The sequence below is a fragment of the Vipera ursinii genome, assembly GCF_947247035.1.
Source record: "Vipera ursinii genome assembly, chromosome: 5".
Lineage (NCBI taxonomy): Eukaryota > Metazoa > Chordata > Lepidosauria > Squamata > Viperidae > Vipera > Vipera ursinii.
In genome coordinates this window covers 54,839,342-54,859,301 of record NC_139518.1, presented here as the reverse complement: position 1 = coordinate 54,859,301, position 19,960 = coordinate 54,839,342, and the positions used below count along the sequence as shown (strand labels likewise).

The 19,960-nt window shown below is 39.5% G+C and overlaps 1 protein-coding gene across 1 annotated transcript in view; it reads right to left on the bottom strand.

Moving 5' to 3' along the window:
- The window catches only part of ATRNL1 (attractin like 1), a 527,700-nt gene that overhangs the window by 75,995 nt on the left and 431,745 nt on the right, over nucleotides 1-19,960 (bottom strand). The window contains exon 27 of the mRNA XM_083363299.1: nucleotides 19,082-19,196. Within this exon, the coding sequence (XP_083219425.1) occupies nucleotides 19,082-19,196 (115 nt within the window). The remainder of the gene's footprint in view (nucleotides 1-19,081; nucleotides 19,197-19,960) is intronic.

The window sequence follows — 19,960 nt, the reverse complement described above, 5'->3', positions numbered from 1 at the left end:
ATCAAAATAAAATTAATCAAGCTACTCTGGCAGAAAGAACATTATTTCATGTCAAGAACCAATATTATTTTCTTGTGATTTATATCCCTATTAACATATGGACAAACCGCTCAGGCGCCTAATGGACCCTGAGCGGTTTCAGGTGGCGCTTGGGTCCCCGCCTGCCGCCTTCACTCACAGCCCGGCCAATGCCTTGGTGGAAGCCTGGGAAAGGGCAGCCACGGAGGCACTCGACCGCGTTGTACCCATGCAGCCCCTGACCCGGCGCAGATCCCAGTGGGCTCCATGGTTTTCCGTGGAGCTCTGGGAGATGAAGCGTTGGAGACGGGGCTTAGAGAGCTGTTGGAGATCCAGCCGGTCGGAATCCGACCGATTGCGACTAAGGTCCTTTACAAGGTCTTATCTCGCGGTGACTACTTTGCTGCCCTCATCGCGTCCGCAGATAATCGCCCGGCCGCCCTGTTCAGGGTGACCTACTCCCTCCTCAAGCAGGAGGTGAAGGAGGAGCCCTTGCAGGGTCGTGCCAAGGAGTTTAGCCAACATCTGGCGGACAAAATTGCTCGGATTCGGGCTGGTCTGGACTCCGACTGGGCAGAGTCTGACGGAGGTGACACAAGTGGTCTTGGTGATGTTATCTGGGAAGAGTTCGACCCTGTGACTCCAGAAGTTGTGGACAGGATCATGGGGAGGCTGAGCTCCACCACATGTTTATTGGACCTGTGCCCCTCCTGGCTGGTCTATGCGGCTCGGGAGGGGACACGAGGCTGGCTCCAGGCAGTGATAACTGCTTCTTTGAGTGAGGGTAGCTTTCCTGCCGCCTTGATGGAGGCGGTGGTGAGGCCCCTCCTCAAGAAGCCTGCCCTGGACCCGGCTATTTTGAACAACTATCGTCCGGTCTCCAACCTTCGCTTTCTTGTGAAGGTTGTTGAGAGCGTGGTGGCGCATCAGCTCCCTCTGTTCCTGGAGGAAGCTGATTATCTGGACCCGTACCAATCGGGCTTTAGGCCCGGGTACAGCACAGAGACGGCATTGGTTGTGCTGGTGAATGATCTCTGGCGGGCTCGGGACAGCGGTTGTTCCTCTGTCCTAGTCCTATTAGACCTCTCAGCGGCTTTCGATACCATCGACCATGGTATCTTACTGCGGCGTCTCAGGGGGTTGGGAGTGGGGGGCACTGTTCTCCAGTGGTTCTCCTACCTCCTGGGACGTTCGCAGTCGGTGCTGACAGGAAGGCAGAGGTCGGCCTCGACACCTCTCGTTTGTGTAGTTCCTCAGGGGTCGGTCCTCTCGCCTCTCCTGTTCAACATCTAAATGAAGCCACTGGGTGAGATCATTCGTGGTTTTGGAGTGGGGTATCATCAGTATGCTGATGATACCCAGCTTTTTATCTCTACCCCAAACCACCCCAGTGATGCCCTCGATGTGATGTCCCGTTGCCTAGAGGCGGTTCGGGTCTGGATGGGGAGGAACAGGCTTCGGCTCAATTCCGACAAGACTGAGTGGTTGTACGTTTCGGCATCTGGGGAAATTCAGTCTATTCCATCTTTAACTATGGGGGGGTGAGGTGTTACCCCCCGTAGATAGGGCTTGCAACTTGGGTGTCCTCCTGGACTCATAGCTCAGTTTGGAAGACCATGTAGGAGCTGTGACCAGGGGTTTTTTGCCCAGGTTCGCCTGGTGTGCCAGTTGCGACCCTATCTGGACCAGGATGCCCTGCGTACAGTCACTCATGCGCTTGTGACCTCTTGTATAGACTACTGCAATGCTCTGTACATGGGGCTGCCCTTGAGGACCACTCGGAGGCTTCAGCTGGTGTAGAATGCGGCCGCGTGAGTTGTGATGGGGGTCTCCCAATACTCCCATTTAACACCTCTTCTCCGCGAGCTGCATTGGCTTCCAGTTGCCCTCCGGGTGAGATTCAAGGTGTTGGTGATTACCTATAAAACCCTAAATGGCATGGGTCTGGATTACTTACGGGATCACCTGCTGCCGGCGTCATCTTCCCTTCGTCCTGTGCGCTCCCACAGAGAAGGCCTCCTCAGGGTGCCGTCGGTCAGAGAGTGTCGGCTGGCGGCCCCCAGGGGGACAGCATTCTCTGTGGGCGCGCCAGCCCTTTGGAATCAATTACCAGTTGAGCTCCGGATGGCTCCCGACCTTTGCTCTTTCTGCCGTGATCTGAAAACCTACTTATTTGAACAGGCCGGCTTGTTCTAGGGTTTGGGGTATTTTAAACTATTTATTGTTAGGGCTAAATTAATTTAATCTTACTTTTAACTTTTGTATGTAGTACTTTTATTGCCCTGTACACCGCCCTGAGTCCTTCGGGAGAAGGGCAGTATAGAAATTCAAATAAACAAACAAACAAACAAATAATTAAATAAATAAATAAATAAATTCATACGGTGATGCTCAGACTTATACTGAAAGCAAGTAATTTGTCTTTACCCATACAGGTATACTTCAAGATGGTAACAAAAGTGGCTTGGAAATGGAGATAAAAAGTTTCTTAACAACATCCTTAAATGGTAACTTCACAGTTTTCTGCTGTCTACAAAACTTTTTTTGGTTTTCCTTTGAAGTTGCAAGAAAGTTCATATCAAAAGAAGGTACAGCAAGCTAAGAATTCATGAAACTGAAAAAAGCTTATCTGTATAAATTGCTCAAGGGCCTGCCTGGGGAAACTGGTTAAATTTGAAAATGCATTCTTCCCACCATCACATACACACACACAGCTCACAATTCTTTTTTTAAATAATGGATCAATTTCTTTTTCAAACAGCATGTACCCTCAGTGCTGTGAGTACATCATCTTGATACCTGGTGGAATAAATTAGCAATATAATAATACTTTATTTATTATTTACCTCCTTATACTACTTCTATATTACCCTATTCCAATGTGGCTTGTGGATGACAATAAAAGAATTGCATAACAATACTAATTCAATCATTTCTGTACATTATCAAAATAAAAACATGTTAAAATCCGGCTCAAAACCAGCTATTAATACCTTTGTCATAGATGAGATAGCATTGGTCACACACACCTAAGTCTTCCCAAAAAAAAAATACAGTCCTTACAATTTTCCTCAAGGACAACAAAGTACACTCCAAATGTGAAAGGCAGGAGTAGTAAAATTATATAATGACTGGGTCACAAAATTTCTTCTTTAAGAAGGAAAGCATCATTGCCTCTTTCAAAATAGTACAAACTCTCCCAAAGTAACATTGAGCATCTGCTGAATCCACTTATGTACATTCAGCTGACTGCATTAAGGTGAGACATGGAATTCAGAGAACCTTATCTACTTCTTTAGAGTCCACAAGTTGAAACAAATCTCAGATAACCTTGCATGATTTGGCCTCAGTCTCCGCACTGTAATCTAGTAGATGCTAGACCTGAGCAAATTTGATTGGTTTCATCAGCAAAATGTTTAGCAGAAATGTCACAATAGGCTGCCAGCAGAATGTCCTGTGCATCTGTACCCTACAGTCACCAGAAACCTTAAATAACACCACTGCAGCACATTTGACTTATGTAATCAAAACAAAGAAATATTGACTTTCACTACTTTGATCACTATATGTGAACCCAAGCACGGACTCTCTTTGGCATGATGTTATAATGGTTCTTCTCCTTTCTCCAGGGACAGTTCATCAGTGTTTGGGGGAAGCAATCCGGCCCTAAACTCTTGCTTTTGGGGTGAGTGAAGCTACTGGGTCCTATCTGAATGTTTGAAGGGACTTGGATAGGAAAGAAAGGGCTTTGGTTCAAGCCCTTTGGTCCAAGATCAAGTGGGGTACTCTGGATCCCAGAACTGGACACTTTGGTTCTGGATGGTATTGCAGTTCCTCACTCAAACCTAATTTTTTAGTCCCAGGTTTTGAGAGAGACAAAAATTAGGGGCCTGTGACAGATATTGACACCGAGACATAAAAATGCTAGAAATGCTGATGAATATGGAGAGTTAACAATAAACCTACCAGTCTTTCCTGGTCTCATAACCTTAATATAGTTTTTGTAAATGTATGAAATACCACACGACTGCAATGAATGAAGTGTTTAGCAAAACAACACAATAATTTTTCATTTTGTATTTCACCAGTCAATTAAGAGAAATAACATGAACAAATTTACATTACATTCTATAAATAAGGTCTATTATACAGCAAGCTAGAATAAAATGGTTTGTTTGTATAGTTATAGTTTTTTGTTTTTTGTTTACCATCCAACTTCATTTAACAGCCAACTACCATCCAACCTCTGTTTTTTGGGAACTGATACTTGGAAAAAACACAGGCGGATTGTGGCACATGTATCTGTATGTCTCTGAGAGTTTTAAGTTAATCGAACATTTCCTTTAGTACTTCATATAGAGAAGTGTTAATACATAAGGATTTCTTACTATCATTATATTTGAATTTTCATGTATTCTTAATGGCTGACAGATTTTTGCAATAGTTAAAAGAACACTGTTCAATCCGTTTGGGGAAAAAATAGAAAACAAATATTAATGTCCATTTCATGTGGCAGAAAAGCAAATAGCATTGGGTTTTTTTTCTCTTATTTTCACTGTTCTCTAAAAACTGGGAACATTTAAATATTTCCAAAGAATAAACCATTTGAATAATGATAGGTAGCATAATTTTTGCATTTGTGTTGATGGGAACTTGTTTTTAATTTATTTTAAGATTGTTTGCCATATAGAATCATTTGTGGAGATGGGTGGCCATAAATTAAATACATAAATAAATGAACTCGTCTTGGAAAAATATTTTTATGTTATATTTTATTTGTCTCTACATTTAAAAGGAAAGGAAACACAATTATAAATAAAACCAGTTCAGATAATAAAGTTCTTCATATGGTGACTTTACAGCTTCTCAGTTGCACCTTTTGTTTCTTCCACCAGATATCTATCTATTAACTTTCAACAGTGAGAAACTGGTGAAGCGGGCACAGGAAGCGCCTGCATTTTCTGCGTCACATGAGAAAAGCTCATCTTCCTTTTCCTATCCTGACCACTTTCTACAGGGGGACGATCGAGAGCATCTTGTCATACAGCATCACAGTCTGGTTTGGAAGCATCACTGCTTCAGACAGGAAGGCGGTGCAGAGAGTGGTGAGGATGGCCGAAAAGATCATTGGCAGTTCCCTCCCCTCCATCCAGGACATAGCACAGAAGCGCTGCTTGAGCAGGGTCCATAAGATTATCTGGGATACTACACATCCTCTTCACAACCTGTTTTCCTTGTTACCTTCTGGGAGGAGGCTCTGTGGTATCCATAGCAGAACATCCAGATTCAGCCATAGTTTCATTCCATACAGCATTAACCTTGTGAACTCTCAAGCTTCCTCCTTCCATTATATATTCAAGATGGACAGTATTTAATATGTATTTGTTATGTATATGTAGGAGTGTGGGTCTATACATATGTTGTATATAGTATAGTTAGGTGTGTGTCATGTATGCGTTTCACTTTGAGAGCGGGCAACTAAATTTCATTTTTGATGTGTGCCGTTGTGCCCACAGTAAAAAAATGACAATAAAGGTTCCCTTATCTTATCTTACAAAGAATATGTTCAGCTTTATTGCTTAAACAACATGTAACTTGGGATAAAACAGCAGCAATTACAATAAGAGGAACACATAATAACACTCTGCAAAGTGAATGGTTTGATATTAAGAAACCCAGTGTGTGATTCTTCATACTGCATCTCAAAGTTCTAAAATATAATTTTCTTTAAATTTGAAAAAGTGGGGACTTCAAAAATGGTATCTTTCGGATCTTTCCTAATTAAGAAATGTTAAGGTGCTAGTTAGCAAGTAGGTGTAATATTTTTGTTATTAAATTCTTCTGCAAATTTTTGCAATTCCTACAAAATATCTTCAATAATAAAGATTTGAGAGATAATCCAAATGAGTTTTGTATGCTGAGATACCCAGGGTAGCAAATGTAATTTTAAAAAGAAGAGGGGAAAATTTAATTTCTGTTGCCCTGAAGTGCAGGACCAGAGTTGGTGAGTTAAAATTGTAAAGAAGTAGATGTCAAATGAAATTTTCTGACTGTATGAATTGCCAGCTAGTGGACAGACCACCACCTGAACTGGTGAATTCTTCGTTGGATGTCTTTAAATGGGGGCTAGAGGATTTTCTTTCTGAAATATTCTATTGGATCCTGGACTGAACAAGGGTTAGGACAAGATGACCTCTAACATTCCTCCAATGTTCGGATTATAAGATTTCTAATACTATTTTGGATCAACTCATTTATGATGAATCAATATTTTTAAAATTTTTGTATAATAATAATAATAATAATAATAATAATAATAATAATAATAATAATAATAATAATAATAATAATAATAATAATTTTATTTGTATACCGCCCTTCTCCCGAAGGACTCAGGGCGGTGAACAGGGCAATAAATACTAAAATACAAAAATACAAAAATTAAGAAAAGATTAAACATAATGCCCAATACAATACAACAATAAATACAATACGTTAAAAACAATAAAACCCAAACCCATCAGACCAGGCTGGCTTGTTCAAACAAGTAGGTCTTTAGATCACATCGGAAGGAGCGAAGGTCGGGCGCCATCCGGAGCTCAACCGGTAAGCGGTTCCACAAATCTGGCGCACCCACAGAGAAGGCCTTCCCCCTGGGGGCCACCAGACGGCATTCTCTGACCGGTGGCACCCTGAAGAGGCCCTCTCTGTGGGAGCGCACTGGGCGGAGGGAAGTTGACGCCGGCCGCAGGTGCTCCCTAAGGTACTCCGGACCCATGCCATGTAAGGCTTTAAAGGTCATTACCAGCACCTTGAATCTCACCCGGAAGACAACTGGAAGCCAATGCAGCTCACGGAGCAAAGGTGTAACATGGGAGTATTGGGAGACTCCCAACACGACTCTCGCGGCTGCATTCTGCACCAGTTGGAGCCTCCGAGTGGTCCTCAAGGGCAGCCCCATGTAGAGAGCGTTGCAGTAGTCTAACCGAGAGGTCACGAGCGCATGAGTGACCGTACGCAAGGCATCCCGGTCTATAAGTTGCTTTGCAATTTATTTGACTAAACTATATTTGTCATTTAACACTAGTACTCATGGCATTGCTATTTCTGAAGTTCTGCCTCTGTTATCTAGAGGAATCAAGTGATAACTTTTATACCAGTAATCCTTTTTTACAGAAAATGGAAGAATTCATAAGAAATTGACATTATTTATTTACATAACTTTTGAATTAACTAACTTGAACATTCTGTTACATTATAAATCACTTGAGTTTTACTTTAAAGAATGTGAATTCTGATGAACTTAAAATATGGTTAAGACAAAATAAATTTTGCTTCATAAATAGGAAGCATCACAGAGAATGTTAAGTAAGGGTTGGCTGCAATCATTTTGGTATGAGAGATATAATTCAGAGTTGGAACATTAATTTCATATGATCTGTCCTATTAAACTCCACAAAATTATTAATGAACTTTAGATTGATAGTTGCATGTCAATGATGCAATGGTTTTCTTGGCAATATCCAGGCATTTGTACTCATCAAGAATCTGGCGGTAATATGTGGAAAACAAGATGATAGCAAGATGAAAGACTTGCTTCTTCAAGAGAATAATTCTTGACAAAGCCTTACTGTTTTGAGGAATATAATCTAATAATTAAAGCTTCTTAGCTTTAGCCTGAGACTGAGAGGAAAATAAAGGTTTTTGAGGCATTAAAGCCCACTTCAGATGGGAGATTTTTTGCTGCAGCAAATTATGCAACAGGCCTATCTTGTATCCATGTTTTGTTGGTGTGAGCACTTTGATTCCATAAAATTCGATACGATAAAAGTCATCAGACTATGAGTAGTTGATAATGCACTATTACATGTGATCTATTGGTTGCATTTGACCATTGCACTGATTTAGATATAAAGTTACCTTCTTTCCCTTGCTATCCAGGCAAAAAGTAAAAGTAGTGTTTAGTGGCTAAATATATAGTAAATGGATTCGATTTACAATTTATCCAGTCCTTTTTGTAGGAGCTTCCTAGGCTGTAAAAGATGGCCACTAAAAACGTATTCTTGGTTTTATGACTTTCTCAGAAATGATGTCAAACAGCAGTGGGGCATATTTTGGCAGGAGTGTTCCTTGTTGCTGGAGCAAATCTATATAAGCCAACTATAGGTAATCCTCAAGTTACAACAGTTCCATTTAGTGACCATTTAAAGTTACAATGAAAAAAGTGACATGACCAATTTTCATACTTACAACTGTTGCAGCATCCCCAAGGTCACATGACCAAAATTCAGATGCTTGGCAACTCATATTTATGATTGTTGTTGTGTCCCAGGATCATGTGAACATCTTTTGCGACCTTCAGACAAGCAAACTCAATGGGTAAGCCAGATTCACTTAACAACTATGTTACTAAATTAACAAATGCATCAATTCACTTAACAGCTGGGACAAGAAAGGTCTTAAAAATGGGACAAAACTCACTGTGAACAACTGTTTTGCTAGCAACAGAAATTTTGGCTCAGTTGTGGTTGTAAGTTGAGGACTATCTGTAGTGGGTTCTTCTGCACTTAAGGCTAAACAGAATTGAGGATATGGGTCTGTGTGTAATTTTTATACCCAGTGTCTGTACATTCACGGCTCTTTAGCAATATCTTATTGTATTCAGCTTATATAAAAAAGTGACATAGATGCATTCTGGTGAAAAAGGTCTAGTCCTACAATGCTCATCCCAAAATACAAGTAGCAATATTTGAAATTGAATTTACCATGGAAAGACAGTGGAAAACTTCTGTTGCTACAACAAATTCTGTCAACAGTGGAATCTCTGAACTCATACTCATACATATACACACTTGGCAGATGGGAGTCATTTATGTCTACCAAATCTATGTTGCAAAAATGTAGATAACTAATAGATGCAAAAAAAGATACTGAAAACCTCAACTCTCTACTGCAGCCCAGAACTGCAAAACAGTGTTGAATCTATTCCTGTGCCTAAAAGTCTTCTGGCCTCCTCTCCTGTAGAGCATGATTTAATATTAGAGGCAGATGTGACCAACAGATGTTTGTTCTAATCTAATAATACATTATATTTTTCACTGTACAACAAAGGGAGCTAAATAACACAGAGGTTTCAGTCAAAGGACAGTTGAAGTGAAAGGACTAAATTAAACCTGTCTGATACTAAACTAAACAAGATAACAGGAATATAAGGGAATTTTATAAAGAAATACATGGACTATCTGGGATAAAGAAGTAAAATACTAGTGACAGAGGAACAAATGAAAGAAATAAGTAACAGAAGATCTGGCTATGTACCTTTGGTAAACTATACAGAAAAAAACAACCTAGGGACAAAATAAATCTTTTAAAAACAGATCTCAGAATATTACACTCAAAATGAGAAAAGAATCTGAAAACCAAACATTGGGGATAGATTAGCTGCAGAGATTATAACTCTTGATACAAATTTATAATAAATTTTCATGTCAGTTCCAATACTAGTTACGTCAGAGAAGCAGAAGGGGGGAAAAGAAAGATGAGAATCTTACAAAATATTTAAAGCAGATGATTATATTGTGTGTGTAATTATGTAGATATATTTACCCTAGCCAGAGTAAGCATTATCAAAAGCTGTACTTATTTATAATGATACTAATGAATTTATTTATTTATTTATTTATTGCAAAAGTGTGCTTCAACTTGAACAAGTACTCTAGTGTAAAGGGCCAAAGAGCAATGGCTCTTTTCCAGGCCTTTGGTGAGAATGAGTGAAGCCCCTTTGGGGTAATATGGGTTTGTTTCTTGCAGTTGCCTGATTTTTTTTTGCCAACTTTTGTTCTTTTTTTTGCTGTTGTATTGTTCTATTTCCCCCCCCCCCGTCTTTTTACTTGTGAATCACCCAGAGTTAAATTTCTCAAATTTAAGAAATAAGGCAGACAAAAATGCCAAATCCAGTCTGAACACTTGGCTGACAGTGCAACAAACAATAATAAATAATAATAGTAATTGACATAAATATTGTAAATATAATGTGCAAAGCTTTCAGAATCAAAACCGATAACAAGTAGGTTCATCTCAACTACTTATTTAGATCAGTTTCTAACATAGAAAATAGATTTAACTGGGCCTCCCTACTTCTTCAACTTTTGTACAGGTAGTCCTCGAGTTATGATTGTAATGGAGCCTGCCCATTCCACTCATAACTCGAAAACTCGTAGAGTGAATCTCGTTTCTTTAGTGAGATCACTCTCTTACTTGTTAAAACGTATGTGGCTCATTAAGTAAACATGAGATATCTCAGGTTGGGAAAGATCATGCGGGGCCTAGTAATGGAATAGGCCCCCAAGGCCTCCATGACCCACTAAGTTACCTCATGCTTCCCCCTCCCTTCTTACCACATTGGAGTCACTTACCTTGAAAAGACGCATCTCCTTTCTGCCGTGATTCCTGCTTTTGAAGGTCAGGAGAGTCGATGGAAATCCCTGGGTGCCATAATATTGTGCAAGTTCAGGCACTGATCAGAATGGGTGCCTCAATTCTCCTGCTTCCCTCCACCTCCGGAACGGAGATGGGGGGGGCTTTTGCATGCCTCCAGAGGTTGGATCCAGCCCTTGGAGGCATGCGGAAGCCTCCCCAACTTCCGTTCATGGCACAAACGGCTTGGAAGTCCCCTCCGAGGTTTGGATCCAGTCCTCAGAAGCTCCTTTCTGGGCGGCAGCAGCTTGGAGCAGACCTCAGCTGGATCCAACCTCTAGAGGCATGCAGAAGCTCCCCCAACCTCCATTCCTGGCGCAAACGGCTTGGAAGACCCCTCTGAGGCTTGGATCCAACCTCTGGAAGCTCCTTTCTGGGTTCAAATGCTTGGAGCAGTCCTCTGAGGGCTGGATCCAACCTCCGGAGGCATGCAAAAGCCACCCTGGCCTCCATTCTGGGCTGTCTGGAGGATGCCTCCAAGGCTCCAAAGGACAACGGGGTCACTCTCCCCTAGCGTGGCAAGCTCCAGTAGGCTGGACACAGGTGAGAGGGGCCTGGCCTTCTCCCTCAGTTGAAGGCTACAGGCCTGCTGTCAGGTAGAAAAGAGTTGGGGGCAGGAGCAGGAGACAGGCACCTTTCAGATAGAGAATGAAAGTTTCTGAGGTCCATGATTTGGCGCAACTTCAAACACTCGTACAAGATCACAGACTCCAGAAACTTCCATTCTTGGCATGAAAAACATTTCCAAGTCGACTCTCTTTTCCCTCAAAGGGAAAGAAAACATGGCAGAGTGGATTTTTCCAAGGTGAGTCCGGCACGGCAGGAAGGCAGGGGGAAGCAGTTGTGAGTAGGGGGAAAATAAGGTGAATGTTGCAATGCCACTGAAGTTGCTCATAAGGGTGAATGACTGCTGTGGTGCTTGTTGTTCGTTGCGAAGTCGTGTCTGACCCATTGCGACCCCATGGACATTGTTCCTCCAGGCCTTCCTGTCCTCTACCATCTTCTGGAGTCCATTTAAGTTCACACCTACTGCTTCAGTGACTTCATCCAGCCACCTCATTCTCTGTCGTCCCCTTCTTCTCTTGCCCTCAACCTTTCCCAGCATTAGGCTCTTCTCCAGTGAGTCCATTGCAAGGGAAGCAGTGTGAATCCTCAGAACTGTTCCTCCATATATCTTATTCAAATACTAAAATTGCAGTAAGATGTGATTGTTGTATGGCATCCAGCATCTCTTTTGGTAATAAGGATTGTTGTTGTTAGTTGCGAAGTCGTCTCCAACCCATCGCGACTCCATGGTCAATGTTCCTCCAGGACTTTCTGTCCTCTACCATCTTCTGGAGTCCATTTAGGCTCATACCTACTGCTTCAGTGACTTCATCCAGCCACCTCATTCTCTGTCATTCCCTTCTTCTCTTGCCCTCAACCTTTCCCAGCATTAGGCTCTTCTCCAGTGAGCCCTTCCTTCTCATTAGGGGTTGGGTTTTAATATGGTTTTAACTATTGTATATATCGGGCATAAATCATTTTATTGTTTTTAACTTTTGTACTTTGTTTTTTAATGTTTATTGCCCTGTACACCGCCCTGAGTCCTTCGGGAGAAGGGCGGTATAAAAATTTAATAAATATAAATATAATATAAAATATTAGGTGGCCAAAGTATTTGAGTTTCAACTTCAGGATCTGGCCTTCTAAAGAGCAGTCAGGGTTGATTTCCTCTAAGACTGACCGGTTTGATCGTCTTGCTGTCCAAGGGACTCGCAGGAGTCTTCTCCAGCACCATAGTTCAAAGGCTTCAATTCTTTGGCGCTCAGCCTTTCTTATGGTCCAGCTTTCACAGCCATACATTGCAACTGGAAAGACCATAGCCTTGACTATATGTACTTTTGTTGGCAGGGTGATGTCTCTGCTTTTTAGTGTGCTCTCTAGATTTGCCATGGCTTTCCTCCCCAGGAGCGTCTTTTAATTTTTTGGCTGCAGTCCCCATCTGCGGTGATCTTGGAGCCCAGGAAAATAAAATCTGTCACTACCTCCATTTCTTGCCATGGTGCTTCAATATTCATAATTTTGGCACTTGCTTGTAAACAGTAGGGGGCATTCATTACATAACTTCGAACAAACGTTAAGTGAACCCTCGTAACTCTCGGATTACTTGTAGTGCAAAAAGGTTTGTCTTTGACCTGTCTATTTTCATGCTATTCTTACCTGGACTACAGCAATAGTAAAGGATTAAGATCATGCTGAGCTTTTAATCTGAATTGGATCCCTCACAATTTAATAAGCAAATAAGCAGACATAGCTGCATGCAACATATTTACATTAACATTTAATTTATATTTCAGGCAAAATTTTTATGTTGTCTGAAGATGATTTGGAACTAATTAAAATCTACTTCTCTTGGCTGATTTGATCTGTTATGTTGCACTGCAAAGGTTGATCATTTTGGTAATTCAAAGAAAACAAATGATCAAACATCTGAAGAAGTTAGTTAGGAGGGTTACTACATTTCTTGAGATTATTAATCAATCACCAAGTTGTTCTGGAGGAAGGTGAAGGACAATTTGACTTGAGAGATATATTTTCTTAAGCATTTTGCAAGATGCAATCAAGGTATATATTGCTAATGGGTTAGAGACGAAACAGAAGCTAGTTCCCCAGGTGTAGCAATTACAGTGCAAGCTCCAAGGATGAAAAATGAAACTCATGTTGACTATCATGAGACATTAATCCAGCCAGAAGTAAATAACTTTTTACCAGCCAAGACTACATTTGAAAACAATGTAGCCAAAATAGATGTAAGAAGAGCCCAGGAGAATTGCGTATACTCACATTATAGGAGACGAAAATCTGAGTTTTTGAGCTCGTTATTTTGTAGGGAGAAGTTAAATTTTCTTGGTTTGCTAAGGTGAGGCTTGGCTTAGCCTTGCCTTTTCACTAAAAGCAGTTTGGCTTGCTTATCACATCACAATTTGTGGAGGAAATTTGTGGTCCAACATTCAACTGATAGTTGCCTAGTCTTACAGTGGAGCCTTCTCTAGGCTTGCCTCTTTTAAGGGCCAAATGATAGAAGCAATAGAAGTTTGGCTATGACTATCCTCTGCTGGCAACAACTGGTGTGCCAGGTGCAAGCATTTATGAAACAGAAGGCATCAGCAGCAGTTACTCATGCCCTTGTCATCTCATAAGCAGGATGTGCACTAAATGGAATTGACCTTAAAGACAAGTCTAGTAACTGCAACTATTGCAAAATGCAACATAGCCAATGTACTAACCACTCAATGATTCCCATACTGTATAACACTAGTACTGTAGGAATGTCTAAGGATTAGCTTATCGCCTTTGATAAGCTAATGAGGTTATTCAAATATAGAATCTATTTGCCTAAAGTGTGCCTGCAGTGAGTCCCTTAGTCCAGCGGCCCCAATCTTCTGGGCACCAGGGACCAGTTCTATGGAGAGAGGTTTTTCTGAGGACTGGAGGGGGCAGGCCTTCGCACGCTGCCTGCATCCCATGAGTGGGGCTTCACTTGTTTGCATGGCCTGGTTGCTGGCATGCTGCAGCCCGGTGTCGGTCCATGGACTGGGCATTGGGGACCTCTGCCTTAGTCCTTTAAAATGCAGCAGGAAGAGATCCAGAGGTACCATTTCCTGCTGGAACTCCCGTATTATGAAGTGCCTTCCTACCAGGAGAAAGATTTGTGCCCCCACTCCTGATTTTTAGAAAGCTTTTGAAAAGTTGACTATTGAAGAGAGAATTCAGGGACTGAGACACAAACTGTACGGGAAATGAATGAGAACACTAATACCATGACTTTTAAGTGCTGAATTGTATGTGATGGTTCATTAATACATAGTTATCTATATAATTATTAGGCTTGGGCTATAATTTTGTATGTTTTTTATGTTTGTCATGTTTTCCTACAGTGCTCTATTACTGTACTTTTTTTAATGAGCCACTTAAAGTAGGAAGAGCTGAAATGACACAGAAATAATAGTAGTAAACAAACAAAGGTCTAAATAAAATATGTAACTAGTAATATAATATTTCCATAACATATACAAAATTAATTCTCACATAAATCTAAGTATTATTTGAACTGTTGTCACTTTCGTAATTCCTGAAGGACTTACTTTTGATGTTATCATCAATTTAAAGAAGAGAACATTTTGAGTTATTGCTGGACATCAATAGTTTAAAATCTATCCCATTTTTCAGTGGCTATAATAGTTGGCCATAACACTATACATATTTCATGACAAATATGGAAATAATGATAAAGCAGTATTTATGCTATTCCACACGTTTATTATTTATTATTCTATTATAGCAGTCCTATTATCTCAGAGGAACACTTTCCCCAAGCAAATTTCCTAAAAATATTTGCCCTAGTTTTATATTACATACTTTTTAAAGCAGTTACACTGGAATTGTTTCGATTTCTAAACCATAGTCATTCTGAATGCATTTTCTGAACTCGAGAACATTTTGTAGCTAATGTTCATTATTTCTTTATAATATAATTCTATATATGCCTTGCAATCATTCATTTAATGACATTCAATGTTATTATTTATGACCATTTTTCACACTGATAACCATTGTATCATCCCCAGGTCACGTGATCAAAATTTGGATGATTGGTAGCTAGCATGGATTTATGATGTTTGCAGTATCCTGAGGTCATGTAATCACATTTTGTGACCTTCTGACAAGCCAAGTCAATGGGGAAAGCCAAATTCACTTAACAACCCTGTTACTAATTTAACAACTGCAGTGGTTCATTTAACAACTGTGGCAAGAAAGGTCATAAAATTAGGCAAAACTCTCTTAACAACTGTCTTGCTTAGCAACTGAAATCTGGGGCTCAATTGTTGTCTTATGTTGAGGACTACCTGTGCAGTCATATGTGTGTTTTTACTATTGAAACTATTGCAAGGTTAAAGGAAATAGACAAGGGAACTTAGATAAAACTTTTTTTATGACTTTTGGTTAAAACCTTTGAAACTTCAACCAATATTCTAAGTTTCTTGTGTGCAAATGAAAACCATATGAATACTTATTTTATCAATTAGAAGGTATAATTGGCTTATTTTACTTAATTTTCAGTTCCACTTAAACCCCTTTAAAAAAAATCTTTACTCCAGTTTTGGAGACAATTCCAGTATCATCACCTCTAAAATCAAATCATATAGGATCAAAATAGATATTAAAGATAGGACAATGGCAACAAGAAATTTGTTATATATTAATTACTTGTAGAGTAAGGCAATTATTGTTGTTAGTATGTATCTACAATTTTCATTCAGAAAATTAGAAGGAACCTTATAGGTTATCTTGTCAACACTCAGCTTTGTGCAGAAATCCGCCCAATCATACATTATAGATGTCATCCAGCCCCCATGAGAAAACCTCTTGCAAGGAAGGCTCTATCATTGTTCTAGGCCAAGGGTAGGCAACCTTGGCTCTTTTATGACTCATGGACTTCAACTCCCAGAATTCCTGAGTCAGCATAGCTCATTCAGGAATTCTGGAAGTTGAAGTCCATGAGTCATGAAAGAGCCGAGGTTGCCTATGCCTATTCTAGGCTGATTGTTTCAACATTTAATAGCTTCTTCAGCCTGGAGATTCTTCTGACTAGTCTATTTCTTCGAACAAAAATTTGCCATTTTTTTTGCATATTCTAAGAACAACATCCTTCCATTTTAATTTTTTTTCAAAAATCCAGTAATCCTGAATCTGCTTTTTTTTAAGGCAGTTTGTTCCATTTCAAATAAAAATTGTTGTCTTCATATTTCCCAAACTGTTCAGAGAATTTGCTCCATATAATTTCATTCAATTCAGGTCCTTTTTTTATAAAGAAGCTATCCGGTTAGTTTGGTTCTTAATTACCTGGTGGGCTGGTTTCTACTACTAAGACTAAGTGAATGAAGCTTTTTTTATTTCATTTTATTTTAGATTTTTAAAAATCCCACCTTTACCAGAGCTTATAACAACTCAAAAAAGTAGTGCAAGATCACATGATGCGGAGAGACCCGGCCCGTAGAATATTCTAGAGTTGGATAACATCATCAAGAATGGATAACATCATCACTCCTTCCTCTTCCTAGTTTCCCCACAAGTAAGGTGAGCTGGGCTGAGATAGAGTGACCATCCCAAAGTCATCCAGGCTTTCATGTCTAAGGCAGAATTAAAGTTTCCTGGTTTCTAGCTGCTGCCTTAACCACTAGACCAAACTGGCTCTTTTATTATTTTAAAATAATAAATTGAAGCTGTAACAGTGTAGCTAAAACTACAAAAGGTGATGAACAGGAAGAAAAATCCTTGTTATATTTTAGGGTCAGCCCCAGTGCTACTGAGTGAATTATAAAAATTATAACAATCATGAATACTTCTAAGAAGTTCTCCAATTTGCACTGTTTATTCCTGCCATACAATCTGCACAGTTCCAGAACATTTCCATTTGTATAACACAGTCACATAGAATTCTGCATGCTGTTTGTTGAAATACATAAAACTGTTTTTCCATCATTGTGTAATTATCACTATAATTATCCCCACAGTTGCAAATTAGTCTATAACAGGGACCGGGAAATTGCAGCTCTTGAATGAATCTGACCTCCTGAAGGATAGTGCCCACCTCCCACAGCATGGCAAAGAAGAAAGGAAAATGATAGCAACAAGACAAGGAGAAAGAAGCAGCTGTGCACTCAGTGATAAGGTTAAGTGAGCCTCTTTAAACAGTTTCACATGAATTATGGTTGCCAACTAAGTCTTTAAGTTTAAGTCAAAAGCCCTCAATCCATTTCTGCAACGATGAGTGCCATTTTTGAGAAGGATTATGTACAGAAAGTACCGTCGTCATCTTCTCAAACAATTACTGCCACTACGTTAAGTTGCATGTCGGTTGAAAAGCTTATTCTCAATTTTCAAGCTTAAATTTACTCTAGTATATTTTATCTGAGATTATGGATGATTACTTCTTTATAATGCATACCATGTTGCTAGCTGTACATACCTATGTCTTTTTAAAACTGAACATGCAAATTTAAATATCTATTATTTCTGTGACAGAATCTGATTTCATGTATTAGATTATTCCTCTAAACAAAGCATATGTCCAGACCTGTTTATACAAAAACCTAATTGGATCTGTATCCAAAGGTGCTTTTCCTATGAGTCAGCCTATGTTGATTGTCTTTTAGCCTAACTGGGCAATGCTCTTACTCATCCACCAGATTTATTTATTCACTAAATTTATATGCTGCCCCTCTCACTCATCAGGTGTCTCTGATTATTAGGAATACATATTTATCTGATTCTTAAGGAGAGACAAGCAAATCTCTGGAAATAAAATCTAGGTTTGGATTCTGGTGAATTCAGATTGAAGTGTAGGAATATATTTAAGTCAGACTGGGGTGGCAGTTAAACTGTATCCGTGAGAGATGGCAAAGGAAATTTGGAAGGCCAGTCTTATTTGGCAAGGTGAGAAGTTAATATCAAAGAAATCATATAAACTAATTTGGACCCAGCTCTTTGCAACTAGAATTCAATTCAATCATGCAACCACACATGCATGATTTCATGAGGCAGGAATTATGGGGATGGTCTTTCTTCATAGCTGCCCCCTTCTCTGTCACAATGTAAAGCATCTTGCTGGAATTTCAGAAAGGAAGACCTGGTTCTTCCAGGGGACTTTTGTGGAATTTTGGCATGTTATAAAGAACATTTTGCTCTATGATATTTTGGCATGTTACAAAGAACATTTTGCTCTATGATATTTTGGCATGTTATAAAGAACATTTTGCCTATTGGGGGGAGAGACATTCAAAGTTGCTTTCAATTGTAGCAATATATAAGCTTTAGAACAGAGTTCCCCAACCTTTCTGGGTTGGTGGCCCAGAGGGGGAGGAGGGGGGAAAGAGGGGGTGGTTTTGTGGGAGGGGCAGCTGCATGCGTGTGCGAGTGGGGCCGAGAGCACCCATGATGCCCCAAGTGCTTAAATGAGTGGGGCCCCAAGCACCCGCAATAGTTGCATGATTGGCAATCATAAGAGTGGGGCTGTGCACACGCACACATGCACATCAGCCAGTCACTCATGCAGCCCAGTTGTGATTAGGCCACGGACCAGTAGTGGGGCACGGCCCATAGGCCCATAGACCTCTGCCTTAGCAAATACATATGCACATACATAATGACTACACACACACACACACACACACACACACACACACACAAACACACAATGTTATGACTTGTATTTGTCTAGTTTTCTATTAAGTGGTAGACCTTATTTAAAAGGAAGTTGAATGTATGAAATTCAGATATAAAAGCAGTGCAACTATCTATGCCTTGTCAGTTTTGATTTACTTTTCTTGATGTAAAGATAACAGTCTGCCAAATAAGGCAGAACAATTTGAAATGGGTTCAGTATTAACAAAATATAAAGCACAAGTTACTGATTCCAGTTCTAAATAGGCAGATATATATTTGAACAATTGACTCAGATGCTTTAACTTTCAAAAAAGATCCATTTCTGCTAGGACAATAATACTGGATTTAAGCTACGGGACTTATGTAAGAGGATTCTTACCTGATTGACCAGGTGGTGGAACCCCTAGTGATCCTCTCGGCAGGCATAAAAATACAGTGAGTACAGCTGCTTTGTTTCCTGAGCATGGCTCAATGGCAATTGGTTTTGGAGAACCCTGGAATTAAAGAAAAAAATACAACATTGACTGACTGAGATTATTTTCTGGCTTTACATATTTTTTTAAAAATTCAAACTATACTTTAAGTATTTTTTTTTAGACAGGACTTTCAACACCATTTCCTAAAGGTCTTTTGGACCTGAGCAATGCATTGTGGCATAATTTCTCAAAGATTACAGACTGTTTCTGTAATTCCTGAGAAATTATGTAGGATAATGAACATTTATGGCATAAATGTGGTGACTTTAACATGCCATAAGACATTTTTCTCTCTTTCAAATATGTCATTTTCTAAGCTTTTCCACAAGTACTTCTATTTATGTTTTGAAATATCATTTATAAATATATATTTTCATGAATAATTTCAACTACTGAGTTAAATGCAAAAAATATACAACAATTGATATTAATTTTCATTCTTACAAATGTAGCATGTATTAATTTAAAATAAAAATCTAATCATGTAATCAACAGCCTTCAGGATTATTACTCGGGATAAAAATCACTTTGCAATTTACATACAAAAAATATAGCTTTGTTTGTGACAGTTTGTTTTCCTACAACAGAATGCAACTGAACTACAAAACTTATTTTTAAAATGAAACTCACATTGAAATGCACTGTATTGTCTAAAAGTACATAAAGTTAGAAAAATTGTTATTTAAACATGAAAGAAAACAAAAAATGGTTTAAAAAGAAAAGTGATGTTGATAATAAAGTATATTAAGTCATATATTTATCAAATTTTTTTTTACAAACCA